The 15,743-nt window shown below is 40.1% G+C and overlaps 2 protein-coding genes across 2 annotated transcripts; both read left to right on the forward strand.

Moving 5' to 3' along the window:
• The first annotated feature begins 210 nt into the window (after nucleotides 1-210).
• LOC124266244 (myoneurin-like) lies at nucleotides 211-4,398 on the forward strand. The gene is made up of 2 exons (XM_046701059.1): nucleotides 211-380; nucleotides 2,987-4,398. Exons 1-2 carry the CDS (start codon nucleotides 211-213, stop codon nucleotides 4,029-4,031), a joined length of 1,215 nt encoding a protein of 404 aa, XP_046557015.1. The 3' UTR covers nucleotides 4,032-4,398.
• A 2,901-nt stretch (nucleotides 4,399-7,299) lies between these two features.
• LOC124266213 lies at nucleotides 7,300-11,295 on the forward strand. Its single transcript, XM_046701024.1, has 5 exons — nucleotides 7,300-7,385; nucleotides 7,877-7,997; nucleotides 8,399-8,757; nucleotides 9,644-9,725; nucleotides 10,637-11,295. Exons 2-5 carry the CDS (start codon nucleotides 7,883-7,885, stop codon nucleotides 10,795-10,797), a joined length of 717 nt encoding a protein of 238 aa, XP_046556980.1. The 5' UTR covers nucleotides 7,300-7,385; nucleotides 7,877-7,882; the 3' UTR covers nucleotides 10,798-11,295.
• Nucleotides 11,296-15,743: the final 4,448 nt, after the last annotated feature.

Genomic DNA, 15,743 nt, shown 5'->3' on the forward strand with positions numbered 1-15,743 from the left:
TAGAGGGATGAGTCTTCTTACAGATTTACGGAAAGGGGCGATTGGTGACGAATTATTTTAGAAGATTTTAGACACTACTTAAAGTTTTGCCATTCAACCTAGAATGACTTAGGGACGTAGAAATAAAGGCGACACTGGAACGCAAACAACAAACATTTAGAATTTTGATGTAAACTAGCAACCAATAGAAACGCATGTAACAGTGCCATTATGCTATTCATCCACAGCCATCGTCTCATTGACCTGTACCGACTCATAAAATGCGATACGGGAGACGGGACCCAGCTTATGCAGTTCGTTGATGTGCCTGCGATATTTCCCGACATTGGCACTCGTTTGTCTGTTCGGCACAACTGTTTAGAAGTCGTTCGGCTTTTTGGGTATGTATATTTGCATGCATTTCTGTAATGATGTGTGTTGGTGTAGGGACTTTATGTTTTATTTAAAGGACAATTAATGTCTGACGATTTGTAAGACCGAGGCGAGATGCTGCCTTTGTTCTCGACTAGTTCGCAAACTATGATGCGATAAACGAAAGCGCATTAGTCGCTTTTTATTTACAATATAAGGTCGTATAATACATTTATTATATATGGTCTCTGCTTTCATCAACGAAAAGGGGGTTAAAAAGAAAAACAGTTTTTGAGTTTATATGGAATGAACAATTGTCAAGAAAGTTTGTGATGTCACAGACTTAGTAATTGTACTATTCTTGTGTGTATACAATTATGACAGGTAACCTAATGATTTCACCAGAGTATTGTGTTGAATTGGTTTGTTTGTTTGTTGACTGTATAACGCTGCATTCAGCAGTTTTCCAGCTTTATGACGGCAGTGTGTAAATACTCGAGTCTGGATCAATGGGTTAGAATTGATCTTCAGTATCCCATGCTTGTCGTAATTTAAGGCTACAAACGGCATTGGGTAGTCAGGCTCGCTGACTTGGTTGACATGTCATCATATCCCAATTGTGTAGATCGATGCTCTTGCTGTTAATCATTGGATTGTCTGGTTCAGACTCAAATTATTTACAGACTGCCGCCTTATAGCTGGAATACTGCTGAGTGGGGCGTAATCTAAACTTATTCACTCATTTTATCAGAAACATAAGATTCGTTATTAGGACAAAATATGCGTTATAGGAAATACACATTTGTTATACCATTCTATTATTACGAATATTGGCGATGAACAGCAAAAAAATATTAGGTGTTAAAACGAGTGTGCATTTGTTACTACGAAAATGTATTTCTGATATTTACACCAAGTTCGCAATGTTACAAAGTGTGAGAAACGAGTCCACCACTCATGAGGCTATGGTCTGTCTTTTATCTACACCATCGAGGAAAACGATTAAAACAAATCCATTCTTTCTTTTATGCTTTTATCTGACATTTTATAAATAACAATAATCGAAAAGTTGAGGAAGAAATAGTTCGCCAAGTGAGTGAGTGAGTGAGTTTAGTTTTATGCCACACTCAGCAATATGCCAGCTATATGGCAACAGTCTGTAAATAATCGGATCTCGACAAGACAATCAAGGGATCAACAGCATGAACATCGATCTACGCAATTGGGAAACGATGACATTTGTCCACCCAGTCAGCTCGCTTGACCACCCGATCCCGTTAGTCGCCTCTTAATTTCTCCCAGATGAGCGGGATGTAGTGTGAACTTTTGTTCACGATTAAAGTGATAATTATGTTTTAACTTTCAGGTAAGTATCATGATGATAAATGCCAAATAACACAACAGAAATACTTAAAAGAAAGGTAACTTTTGTTCAAGCTGGTAAATGTCAACATGCGGTCGAGACTCGCCTCTTCCATGTGCGCATACGCAAAATCGAAGTTGCGGGTTCCTCGTTTTATGATGCAGTGTTAGCGATTTAAAGTTGCTGTTTTTACTGTTTTAGCAGCGAGGTATTATGTTTATGATGCTATTTCCACGATTAATGTGGGCTTTTCTGCGTTTTTCTGCACAGTGGGAAAGTTTTCTTTGGTAGGCCTGACTTTGTTTAAAGAGTAATGACCCTCAAATGAGCTCACCTTACTCACCACCAAAGTAAACTATTACATTTCAGTAACTGTATGTTGTTGAAGGAGAATAGTATTTTGATTGTGTATGACGTCATAATGCATCATAGCGACGTCGTCATTGTTCAGACATTCCAGTGATTAACATCATGAGGATCGGTCTATGCACCTTGGACACAATTTCACATGCTGATCCAACAGTTGAATATTGATTAGGTCTTAGTTACAGAGGAGAACATACTGTAAACGTCTGCTTTTTTAAAGTAACTTCATATAACGGCTGATCCAACAGTTGTATATGCCTATCACCCAGACTGAACAATACTCTGAGTGATAACAAGGGCAGCAACAAATCCACTATGATGTGAATACAACATATGTCATGAATACTGGGTAACAAATACGAAAATTGGGTAACAAATACAATTTAGGAATTATTAATGACAGTTGGTACAGATTTGGCACCAAATATCTGTCTCTGAGAATGTCTTGATTACTTCCTGTACTGATCTTTTACAAATTATACATGTTCTTTTTGTTGTGATGATCTTGACTTGATACATATACTTTTCAGGTTCCTCCATATACTCCAGGAAATCAGTGTGAAAATGAAGGAAAAACTGAGTCACTCACTGTCCAGTGAGTCAGTACTGCAGCTGAGTTGCTTGTCTTTCCACTCTGAATATAGTTTATCACAAGTCTTTGTGTTAGACAGGGGCGGTGGGGTGGCCTAGTGGTTAACGCCTCTGCTCGTAACACCGAAGGCCTGTGTTTGATTCGGCACACAGGCACAATGTGTGAAGCCTATTTCTGGTGTCCTCCACCATGATATTGCTGGAGTATTACTAAAAGATAGCGTAAAACCCAATTCACTTAATCACTTATGTTAGACATTGGAATTCCATTTGGCGTGCTAAGAAATCTAATACTTTAGTTCTCTTTGTTCACAGATTCACACCTGCTATGCCTCGACTGTCTAAAGAACAGAGAGAGGAAGAGAAGGAAATGCTAGACAAAGGCTTCTCTCAGAATGAAATTTCCAGAAGAATGAATACATCTCGGAAAACTATCCACGATTTGGCCCGTAGGATAAAAACAACGGGGTCAACTGATGACCACCCACGCACAGGGCGACCTCGGATCATCCCGAGCCGAGATGAAACGTGGCTAGAATGTGCTGACAAAGAGAGGCCATTCGTATGCGCAGAGTGTGGCAAAACTTTCAAACTCTTCCATAGTCTCAAGAGGCATATAATGACTCACCAGGACGAACGCCAATACAAATGTGATCAGTGTGGCCGAGGTTTTATTAGTTCTGCTAATTTCAAGCGACACATGCGTACTCATACTGGAGAAAAACCTTATATTTGTGAATACTGTGCTCGAGGTTTTGCTGACTTGGGTTCTGTAAGGATACACATCCGTACTCACACGGGAGAACGTCCTTACAAATGTCACTTGTGCAGCAAGACATGTGCAACAGCTGGCAATCTCCACGCTCACATGAAAATACATAGAGATAAGAATGGAGGAGAGGTACCCCAGCCATTATTGGTGAATCCCCCAAGATACAAATCTGTGCCTATCTTTCCACAGATGGAACTGTTGAAAGCTAGAAACCAACAAGCATTGAAAGAACAGTCAGATAATGCTGAGGATAGTGAAGCATTTGATGAAGATATGATTGTCAAAGAGGAGAATGAATCTAATGAATGTAATGAGGACGGCCTTGAGGACCACCAAGATGAGGACTGCCTTGAGGACCACCAAGATGATCCACATATGCTCAGTGTGGATGTGTCTTCCAGTTCTGTAACCAATTTTCAAAAGTATCTGCCACCTGAAAAAGACCCTGATGCGTTTGAGGATCAACCTAAAGACATGGACTTTCAGAAGAGGTTCTGCCAAGCAATTGTAGCATCTTCTGAATCTGAACTGCCTATTCCTGTTGACCATATCAAGAAAGAACCTGACTTTGAGGAAGAGAGAAACTGATGTGGCTGTTCCACTGAGTGCCCTACATTTTCTTGTCATGTGTGTCTAGGTCTTAGTAACTGCAATAGGCTGTAGTCTTGTAGTTCCATGCTTGTGGGTTTCTTTAAGGAACATGACCTGCATTACTGAGGATGTAATCCAATATTAACCTGCTACCTCGATGTAACAGACATCTGCTGTGGTCAAGTGAACAGAGCATCTGTTCCAACAACAGGAGCTTGTCTGTTCATTCCTCTAGCCATGTTACACCAAAAACCTATGATTTTTCTGTTTTGTTTTGTATGCCCTAATGTCGTGATCATGGAGGTGACATTCGCAAATTGTATACTGTGGTTGTTTAATGCTGCAATAAAATATTTCAGCTATGCCCCTGCAGTCTGTAAAATATTTGTGGTGGAGGGTTAACTCATATGCTGCTGATGAATGCCCCACACAGTCAGACAAACCGGTGGTTAACGTGTTCAATGTCCAAGACTGTTAGACAAACCTGTGGTTAATGACATGATGAACATGTCACACGGTCAGACAAACCTGTGGTTGATGACATGATGAATGTGTCACACGGTCAGACAAACCTGTGGTTAATGACATGATGAATGTGTCACACGGTCAGACAAACCTGTGGTTGATGACATGATGAATGTGTCACACGGTCAGACAAACCTGTGGTTGATGACGATGATGAATGTATCACACGGTCAGACAAACCTGTGGTTGATCACACCGCGGTCAGACACCTGTGTCAGAGACAAACCTGTGGTTAATGAATGACAAGTTGAATGTGCCACATGGTCAAACAAACCTGTGGTTAATGACATGATGAATGTGCCACACGGTCAGACAAACCTGTGGTTAATGACATGATGAATGTGTCACACGGTCAGACAAACCTGTGGTTGGACATTAATGTGTCACATCAGACAAACCTGAATGTTGATGACATGATGAATGTGTCACATAGTCAGACAAACCTGTGGTTAATGACATGATGAATGTGCCACACGGTCAGACAAACCTGTGGTTAACGCGGTCAGACAAACCTGTGGTTGATGAATGTGAATGTCCAAACCTGTGGTTGATGACATGAATGTATCACACGGTTGATGACAAACCTGTGGTTGATGACATGATGAATGTGAATGTGCCACACGGTCAGACAAACCTGTGGTTGATGACATGATGAATGTCCCACACGGTCAGACAAACCTGTGGTTGATGACATGATGAATGTGCCACACGGTCAGACAAACCTGTGGTTGATGACATGATGAACGTGTCACACGGTCAGACAAACCTGTGGTTGATGACATGATGAATGTGTCCACACGGTCAGACAAACCTGTGGTTGATGACATGTTGACATGATGAATGTGGTCACACGGTCAGACAAACCTGTGGTTGATGACATGATGAATGTGTCACACGGTCAGACAAACCTGTGGTTAATCAACATGATTGATGAATGTGTATCACACGGTCAGACAAACCTGTGGTTGATGACATGATGAATGTGTCACACGGTCAGACAAACCTGTGGTTAATGACATGATGAATGTGTCACACGGTCAGACAAACCTGTGGTTAATGACATGATGAATGTGCCACACGGTCAGACAAACCTGTGGTTAATGACATGATGAATGTGCCACACGGTCAGACAAACCTGTGGTTAATGACATGATGAATGTGAATGTGTCACACGGTCAGACAAACCTGTGGTTGATGACATGATGAATGTGCCACACGGTCAGACAAACCTGTGGTTAATGACATGATGAATGTCCACACGGTCAGACAAACCTGTGGTTGATGACATGATGAATGCCACACGGTCAGACAAACCTGTGGTTAATGACATGATGAATGTATCACACGGTCAGACAAACCTGTGGTTGATGACATGATGAATGTGTCACACGGTCATACAAACCTGTGGTTGATGACATGATGAATGTATCACACGGTCAGACAAACCTGTGGTTGATGACATGATGAATGTCACACGGTCAGACAAACCTGTGGTTGATGACATGATGAACGTGTCACACGGTCAGACACACCTGTCAGACAAACCTGTGGTTGATGACATGATTAAATGTATCACACATGGTCAGACAAACCTGTGGTTGATGACATGTTGAATGTGTCACACGGTCAGACAAACCTGTAGTTGATGACATGTTGAATGAACGTGTCACACGGTCAGACAAACCTGTGGTTCATAATGTGTTGAATGTTGAATCATACCCTGTCACACGGTCAACAAACCTGTGGTCAACTGAGTTGAATCTGTATTAATAGAGAATTGTTATAGAAGCAGTTTCATGATAATCCTTTTAACAGAAACATAAGATTCGTTATTAGGACAAAATATGCGTTATAGACAATATACATTTTTTATACCGAAATCGTTCTATTATTACGAATATTGGCGATGAACAAATAAAAAGATTCGACATAAGTGTTATAACAAGTATGCATTTGTTATTACGAAAATGTAATATTGATACTTTCACCAAGTACTAAGTGTGAGAATCGATCTGTTTGAATTATTTTCCTTATGACAAAGACATGTCTATAACATCTGATTGCTAGTACTAACGAAATTGTTGTGTAGACTATTCATATGTGCGTTGTAATTAAAGTAATTTCTTAATAACAACTGTGTTTTCTTTATAAAGAATTTATGTTTGTGAAACGAATTTCTTTAGTCCAATATATATATAGGATATTTTTGGTGTTACAGCGAATTTAGTTTTGTAATAACGAATTAATTTTCGTAACAACGATACTTTCTTCGTTTCTTTTACATTCTTCAATTTAAACTCCCACATGTTTTCCTAAGAATGTGTATGTCTTGAACATCTGACTGAATAAATAATATCTTTCAAACGAGTCCATTGCTTTGGCGGCTACGGTCTGTCTTTTATCTACACCATCTAGAAAAAACAGTTTGGGGGTGAACATTTTTATTCTTTCACATATGTGAGTCGTTTTTTATGCTTTTATTTGATGTTTTATAAATAACAATAATCGAAAGGTTGAGGAAGAAAGATTTCTCCCAGACGAGCGGGATGTAGTGTGAACTTTTATTAACAATTAAAGTATTAATTATGTTTTTAACTTGTTCAAAGAGTAATGACCCTCAAATAGCTCACCTTACTATGTCTTACAAAGTAAACTATTACATTTCAGTAACTGTATGTCGTTGAAGGAGAATAGTATTTTGATTGTGTATGACGTCATAATGCATCATAGCGACGTCGTCATTGTTCAGACCAGACAAGTCAGAGCGGCGCGTGTTTTGAAAAAGTTCTCATCGTTTAAAACCGTCACTACATTGTTGCAGTAAAGGTATGTTCTGATGGTGTCCACCAGACAATGCATCTCTGATTGTAAAATCAGACGTTTTTAACCGAGCGTCGAGTTTTAAACTTGAAACGCCTGCTATGACCCAGCTCACGAAAAATGTGGAGGCGGTTGGAACATTCACAGAGAGCACGAGCCAAATGTGACCACGTGACCCCTTAGATAAACTTCGGAACTTGAGGTCATTGTTACAGAGAATATCATTATATTTTAACTGAACATAGAAGTATTAATGCCGATTGCATTGTTTGCTGTACGACTTGACAGATTTTATGTACACATGAAATCCTATGTACCCAATTTCACTATCAAGAAAATATAATAAGGCATTTTGGAGTTTCTTCAGTCGATGGTCTCGTTTCATAGTTCTGAAAGGTTATTTATAAATCTAATCAAACCATAATATTGTTGTTCATATATGTTATCGTAAATGTTAATCGCATTAGTTAAGATCGACTTTGGACAACCGTTTCTAGGCGAATATGTCTCTGGCACTAATCGACCTTGAAATGGAGAGCGACTCCTCTGATCCTGTAGGAACCGGGGAGAAAGCAGTCGAGGCCGAGAATACAGATCAACCCGGAGACAAATTAAATCGTGAGTTGTATCAATTGTTTTCAAACATTTTGCAATCCCAAAAATTCCAGGAAACTGTCTGACATTCTTAAACTACTGAAGATCCGGGTTAGAATCGGTCTTCAGTAACCCATGCTCGTCGTAGGAAGTGACTAAGGGTATCGGATGGGCAGCGTCACTGAACTGTTTGCTGTATGTCATTGTATTCTAAGTGGCTAGATCGATGCTTATGATATCAATCACTAGATTGTCTTGTCTAGATTATGTTATTTACAGACTGCTGTCATACCACTGGAGTATTGATGAGTGCGTCATTAAACAACCAGCAAACATTCCCTGCCACATATAGTTCTGTTTATTTATGAATGTAGTGTTTTAAGTCAAAGAAAACACAAACGATATAACCAATAATTTTACCGTAGGTTCTCACAGCAGTGAGCCAACAGAAACTCCTCGCAATCCTCGCAAGAAGGCAAAATGCAAGACGTATGCAGAGAAGACAACGGGCGGAAAGAAGGCAAAAGATGCAGTGAAGACAAAGGATTCAAAGAAGACGAAGGATTCAAAGAAAACAAAGGCTGAAAAGAACGCAAAGGATGCAGTTAAGACAAGGGATGCGGTTAAGGCAAAGAATGAAGAGGCATCGTATACAAAGAAGGAAAAGGGTGCAAAGAAGGAAAAGGGTGCAAAGAAGGAAAAGGGTGCAAAGAAGGACAATGAGCGAGACACGGAGAAGGTGGTACAGATCGAGAAGTGGGGAACCCTCCGCCGTATCGTGCATGTAAGGCCAGATCAAACTAACTATTTGTTTGTCGATGTGTCGTATTCACTGCTTTTCTTCTCGGGAAATAGGTCGTGTGGTGATTGTATCATCAGCCTCAAATGAACATATGTCCCTACAGATTGATACACGTTTAAGGTAAAAACAAGACCCGACATAAATCGGTTTATAGGTAACTCGTTGTTAGGCAATACATGAGATGCATGTAATGATTATTTGTGTGTAATCCGTCATCTTCAGACTTTTGACAAAACTTCCCCTTTGACAAGAGAGGCTCAAGTGATATGGAAATGTGACTTACTAGTTAGTATAGTCTATTCTATGATTTGCCATTGATAAGCGTCTTTGTCCATTATTCTATAATTTCTATAAATTATTTAAAAAAGTGTAAACCTAGCATAAATGAAGTAACATCCATGTCATGTAACATGGTCGTACAAAAAGAAATTGAAAAAGCAGCAAGGGCGGATTATGAAAACATATCAATTCCAAGGAAACTTGTCTTTTGATGAAACATTGCCAAAACATAATCATAATGGAATGATAAGTACATTTGAAGATATGATGCAATTCATTTACTTACAGGAGTACATCAAAAGTGTCATTTACAAGGTCAATTTGCTTCTGGAGTAAAATACTCCAGGAGTAAGTATACTTTTACTTTACCTCCGGAGCAGGTGTAAATTTACTCCAGGAGTATAAATACTTACGCGAGTGGCGTTTACGTGGTCAATTTACATACCATAAGTAAATTTACTTACATATAAGCAAACATACTTCAGTATGTAAATGTGTGCATGTAAAAGCGGCTTCATTTGTGTGATTCTCAGTTACAATTCTATTTTGTCCAAGGAAACACTTCCCAATATGTGCCATTTCTGTGCAGGCGTTAGGATTGCGGGCATCAGGCACATCCACATCTCCTCCCAACAGTGACGACTTTGGTTGTGACGATATCAGTTTTGATGGTAAGATTTCCAAATATCGGCGCACTTGTAAACGGAGTCTAGAAATTTGCACATAAGATATTTTCAGGAGTAATCGACACAGATATGAAATCCCTACGAGTAAATCCAGGTACACGCTGAATCTTGAGTTAGCCGGCCTCACTTGCCGTGTTTGTATTTGTTTAATAATCATTAAGGCGTCTGGTTACAAGATAAGTTTATTTCGTGAACTTCACCACCCAACCTTTTCGCGTACTCCCCTCAATATACAACCTCTTGTGTTCAGGTCACCTTTTCGCGTACTCCCCTCAATATACAACCTCTTGTGTTCAGGTCACCTGTTCGCCTACTCCCCTCAATATACAACCTCGTGTTCAGGTCACCTGTTCGCCTATTCCCCTCAATATACCACTTCTGTTCAGGGCATCTGTTCGCCTACTGCCCTCAATATACCACCTCTTGTGTTCAGGTCACCTGTTCGCCTACTCTCCTCAATATACCTCTTGTATTCAGGTCACCTGTTCGCCTACTCCCCTCAATATACTACCTCGTGTTCAGGTCACATGTTCGCCTACTCCCCTCAATATACAACCTCTTGTATTCAGGTCACCTGTTCGCCTACTCCCCTCAATATACCACCTCGTGTTCAGGTCACCTGTTCGCCTACTCCCCTTAATGTACAAAATCTTCTGTTTAGGTCATCTGTTCGCCTACTCCCCTCAATATACAAACTCTTCTGTTCAGGTCATCTGTTCGCCTACTCCCCTCAACATACAAACTCTTCTGATTAGGTCACCTGTTCGCCTACTCCCCTCAATATGCAAACACTTCTGTTCAGGTCACCTGTTCGCCTACTCCCCTCAACATACAAACTCATCTGTTTAAGTTATATGTTCGCCTTCTCCTCTCAATATACTACCTCTTCTGTTTAGGTCACCTGTTTGAGTACGCAACTCATCCCCAAGTCATCCCAAAGGTTGACGTTCCCCGCCTCCGTCTGCGGCCGACGCTGCGAGAGAGACTTTACAACATCGCCCACAACTTCTTCCGATGTGGATCAATTAAACACCACAACCAATACACCTTGGATTAGAACCGGGGCATATCTTCTCGTCGTTGCTACCAGTACCACGTGCTTGTCGTAAGAGGCGACTAAATGAGGATCAAGTGGCCACACTGTGTGACCTGGTTAATTGTACGTCACCGTACCCCGATAGCGTGGATAGATGGTCATGCAATTAACCACTGGTTTGCCTGTCCCAGACTTTATATCTGCAGGCAGCCGCGACACAGCTGGAATATGTCTGACTACGGCGTTACACAACACTCCCCATTATTATTACTGTTTGTATATTATTGTATGAATTATGGATTGTAAGTCAAAGCAGAGGATGAAATATAGCTGTCACTGTAACTCATTAAAACGTCAATCACATGTCAGATAAAATTCGGGTATTTATGCATGCACCCACGTACACAAACTTACCCACCCCCAACACACATGCACATGCACACGCACACGCGCAGGCGGATGTTGCCGTGTACGATTTATTGTCTTTTGTTTGTCACATACCGTGATCGTTAACATTTGAGGTCAAGAAAAATATTTTTATTGATGTATTTTGTTTATTTTCACCAATAAAGAATATAGAAAACATAAAGTTCTGTGTTCTTGTGTATGAAGGCCATTTGTCTCGCCCACAGGCTGGCCATCAAGGGATATGTGAAAGGAATTAACCGTATTCCATGTAGAATTCGGACTGGACTGGAAGCTTTGGACCACGAGTCTATGGTTATCCCGTGTTTATTCGTCTCATCTATTTCGTAAATACACTGGATCCATTTGCAAACACAGCCTAAAGTCATTTATGATGATGAAAATTGTTATTGTTCTGTGTTAATTCTCAACTGAAATTTAATGCGTTGAACGGGCGTGCTAGCAACATATGTAATCGTGTGATCACTGCTGGTCATTCTATTGTAGGTTCTTTTTGTAAGCTTTGACAGGCGCATTGACAAATATATTTGTTGAAAAAAGGCATTTTAAAAATGGTTAGATGTTCAGTCTGAGCGTCGAAGTCTTTTTCTCTTTATTGGTCCATGTGAAACCAGAGACTATATCATATATAATATATGGTCTCGGGTGAACAAGTACCTGATATATATAAAGAGATAACATTATTTATAGCTGATAACTAAGAAACTTAGCCAAATGGCAACATGTTTTTTACATTGGCAGCAGAGTTGGTACCTGGGAGATGTGATTTCTCGGACTGTACTGTTTAGTTCATATATACCTGTTGTGCGTAGGAAAACATTATCACTCACGGTGATAAGAGTGACTTCCCCTTAAAAACATCACGTGCAGGTGGGCAATGCACGAGTTTTCCGAGCGCCGTTTTCCAACTGGGGCAGTGCTGAATACCGCGAGGAATTTTGTTGAAGTTACCACAAACTGGCGACAAAGATGGGATGATATGACATTGACAGGATGTGCATGGACGCATTGTCATCCGAAAGGGAAACTTTATAATGCTTCATTGAGAAATTGGATACCACAGACAACCCCGAGGGCGTGAGGCTCAAGGTAAGGGCGGATAACTCATCCCGACCTCAGTCAGTGAGGGCTGAAACCCAGGTCATGAGGGTACCCTCAGTTTACGCTGATTTGAAGCAAATCCCTTCTACAAAGATGAGAAAAAGTATGTGTACTACAGGCTGTGGTAAATGGAAGATGTGTACTAGCTATATTTATAGCTAAACTTGGTTTAATGGTTTTGTTATGATGAAATATGTTTTTGAAAATTTGATTTTGGGGGGGATTTTTTTTTATTACACTCATGAAACTTTCTTATTTTAAAGAAAACAGTATATACTTAATAAATCATTTGAAACCTAAAACCCCTTGCTAATGCTAATCAGTGTGATTTTGTGAAAGTTTTTGTGGCTTTTTCAATGAGAAAGGGTCGTTCAGTCTAGAAAAGTTAGACAATTTGCAAATAAAACAAATTGGGAAAAGCTGAATGCAAAAATATATAAGGATCAGCTTTGTCTATTAAGAGCCCATGCCCTGTCTGTCTTAGTAATTCTACCATATCATTTAATTTCATGAGTTTATATTTAGGATATATATATTATATCTGTTTTAAAAGTAGTTATTTTATCAATGTGACAACAAGAATCATCAGAAGATGACTATCCCACCAGTTCCACATAAATCCTAAAATCATTTTTCTGATCCATAAACAAACCCTTACCCGGAATCAATTCTAAGTCTAGCCATTGAAATAAAATTTTAGTATTCTGAAAATATCAAAAGGCACCGCTTCAGTACTTGGCTGATGCATAAAAAGTTTCAGAAAGAAATAATGAACGGTTTTCAAGTTCTGCTCCGGAAGCGAAATGAATTACAGACGGACAGACAGACGGACGGACAGACAAGGTATTACATACTGGTGGGATATTAAACATAATTTTCACTGATTAAATGATTCCCTAAATCAAAGATTTATCATCAAGTAGGGCTAGACTAAACTAAACAGACCAACCGTATTATAATGATAACCACTGTTGGTGATGCCTGCAACATATCACACAAAACTAGAAACTTGTACTCTCACTCACTGCATATGCAACTATTCAATACAAACATATCTTCTACTTAGTTCCTTTAACACTTCTCCTTTGAATTTGTGGTTGACATACTGAGTGCAAAGACATTAATGCATGTTTTGGGAGAATTTCATCCATTTCCGTCTATTTCTTCTCCACTATTTTTGTATTTATAAAATCACTATGAACACCCTTGACCTTAAATTTTGTTCCCACCAATCAGCATTGATAAGGACACATTTGTGATTTAAAGATTTCATTTTTTCCACCCAAAGTGAATATTTTATGTACGGTTGTCACTATTTCTGTTTTGTTTGTTTCTCGAGGTCCTGACGGTGCCATTTTTGTAGGATTTTTCACATGAGATATATGGACAATAAAAATCAATAAAAAATATGGTTTTCTTTCTTAGTTTCATATGAGATAAAACCATTTTTCTTATAATAATATCACATGTTTGGAAAAATCATTGAGCATAGCTACACTGAGGGCAAAGTTTCTCAGACGGTGGGTTGCAAGAACCAAGGACATATATTCGATATATACCTAGTTCAGCCATCTAAACGTTGTGTACCTACCAAGGTATACACCTTGGATAAACCGTCCACAAAGCCTTATCTAAACCACTGACTATTTCGGAAAGAAAGATGTCACTTTTGGAAATGGAACCAATTTAAGAGGTGGGTAATTTAGGGACCGTTCATAATCTCTCTCTATCTCTCTCTCATATGATTTTAAGGAGGGCTCACCCGTTTTTATGTGTGTGTGTTTTTGTTGTTGTTGTTGTTGTTGTTGTTTTTTTTGGGGGGGTGTCATCAATTTTGTACATAATTATCAATTACGGGGTGTGCTTAAATAGGAATGAGTTCCTTCCGTTCCCCTAAACCTATCCCTAACTGAAATTTTGGACTTTTAGTCATTTTGTGAGAGTCTCTAGTAATTGTTGTGTTAAGTTTTGTTAATAATTTTAGTATATTTATAAATATTATTTGGGATGGGGGAACAGGAGGAACTCTTACAGCTTAAATATTATGGGGAGGGGGTCATTGATTTTTGTAATGATATGCAGGAGGGTCACTTACTTTGTACTTAAATTTGGGGGGAGGGGTGGGGTTTTGCATTCACATTGTACATTCTTCTGCATAAAATTCATCATCACACACACCCAACCACCACAACCCCACACACCCACCCTTGCCATAAATTATGAAATGATGCGATCCCTTAGACTTAGGTGCTGAGCGAAGAACTTTGTGATAGACTTTGTTTGGTGTCAGAAATGACATGTCAATCATTATAGACTTAGGCTGCCTTGCAAAGATAACCTTTCTTCAAAGAAGGTATGGCTGCCTTGCAAAGATAACCTTTCTTCAAAGAAGGCTATTGACATCTTTTTTCTACCCTCATAGACATACCTATAATGACAAATCGATAAGTTGCGATGGAACTTGCTGAGAAAAATAAGTTAGGATTTCACCAATCGATTGATGAAGGCCATTGGCACCTGGAACCACACTCTGAGAAAAGCCTGACACAGTAATTCGGCTTTGTTCGGACTTGGCATGACGTTATTTAGTCTCCTCGGAATATCATCCCAAAGATGTTCAATTGGGTTTAAGTCAGGACTAAGGCCTGGCCACGGCATAATGTTGACACATTTATGCTGTAGGAAGTTCCGTGTAGCTCTGGCAGTATGGGCCCGGGCGTTATCATGCTGGAAAATGTTGTTCTGGCGACATGCGAAATGTGGTATCACGTGGGGTCTGAGAGCTTGGTTGATGTAGCGCACCGCTGTGATGCCGCCTCCTCTCCCTGGACCAAGGTTCTGGAACACCACAGGACCCACTCTCTGGTTCAGGCCTATTCCACCCCATACCATGATGCTTGCACCTTCCCATGAATCTCTTTAATAACACATTGGTCTGTGTAACGCTGGCCACGTCGCCATATTCTTGTTCTGCCATCTACAGTTGATACGCAGTACCGACTCATCTGTGAACAGAAAAGTTCTGTATCACCAGTTTTGGTGTTGTAGGGCAAACTGTAGATGTTCACGCCGATGACGAGGGTTGAAGATAGGTCCACGGTAAGGTCTACAGCAATGGAGGTTCTGTTAAGACATCGGCATACTGTATCAGTACTGATTGGTCTTCTTGTGTTGCCACTGTCTGGCGTGCTGTTTCGGATGCCTACAAGAAGAGACTCTGTACATGATGTCGCACAACATGGCGGTCTTGTCGTCTTGTGGTAACGCTTGGTCCGCCAGTACGGGGGAGATCATTTGTGGTGTTGGTGGCCCGCAAACGTTGCTGCAGCCTGGAGATGGTCCGAACGTTGACCTGGAAGTGATTGGCAATGGCTTGTGCAGTGTGTCTTCCTAGCGCCTGGTTCCTCTGTGCTGTCGTGAGTCGCGGCATCCTGCTGACA

Source organism: Haliotis rubra, unplaced genomic scaffold (assembly GCF_003918875.1).
Source record: "Haliotis rubra isolate DU_JTF1 unplaced genomic scaffold, ASM391887v1 Scf124, whole genome shotgun sequence".
In the NCBI taxonomy this organism is placed as follows: domain Eukaryota; kingdom Metazoa; phylum Mollusca; class Gastropoda; order Lepetellida; family Haliotidae; genus Haliotis; species Haliotis rubra.

Bases quoted from the DNA above. Each gene is read 5' to 3' on its own strand.
- LOC124266244 (XM_046701059.1), top strand. From the start codon at position 211: ATGCTATTCATCCACAGCCATCGTCTCATTGACCTGTACCGACTCATA. The intron at 381-2,986 runs GTATGTATATTT...CTTTGTTCACAG, and splicing joins GAAGTCGTTCGGCTTTTTGG to ATTCACACCTGCTATGCCTC.
- LOC124266213 (XM_046701024.1), top strand. From the start codon at position 7,883: ATGTCTCTGGCACTAATCGACCTTGAAATGGAGAGCGACTCCTCTGAT. The intron at 7,998-8,398 runs GTGAGTTGTATC...ATTTTACCGTAG, and splicing joins ACCCGGAGACAAATTAAATC to GTTCTCACAGCAGTGAGCCA. The intron at 9,726-10,636 runs GTAAGATTTCCA...TCTTCTGTTTAG, and splicing joins TGACGATATCAGTTTTGATG to GTCACCTGTTTGAGTACGCA.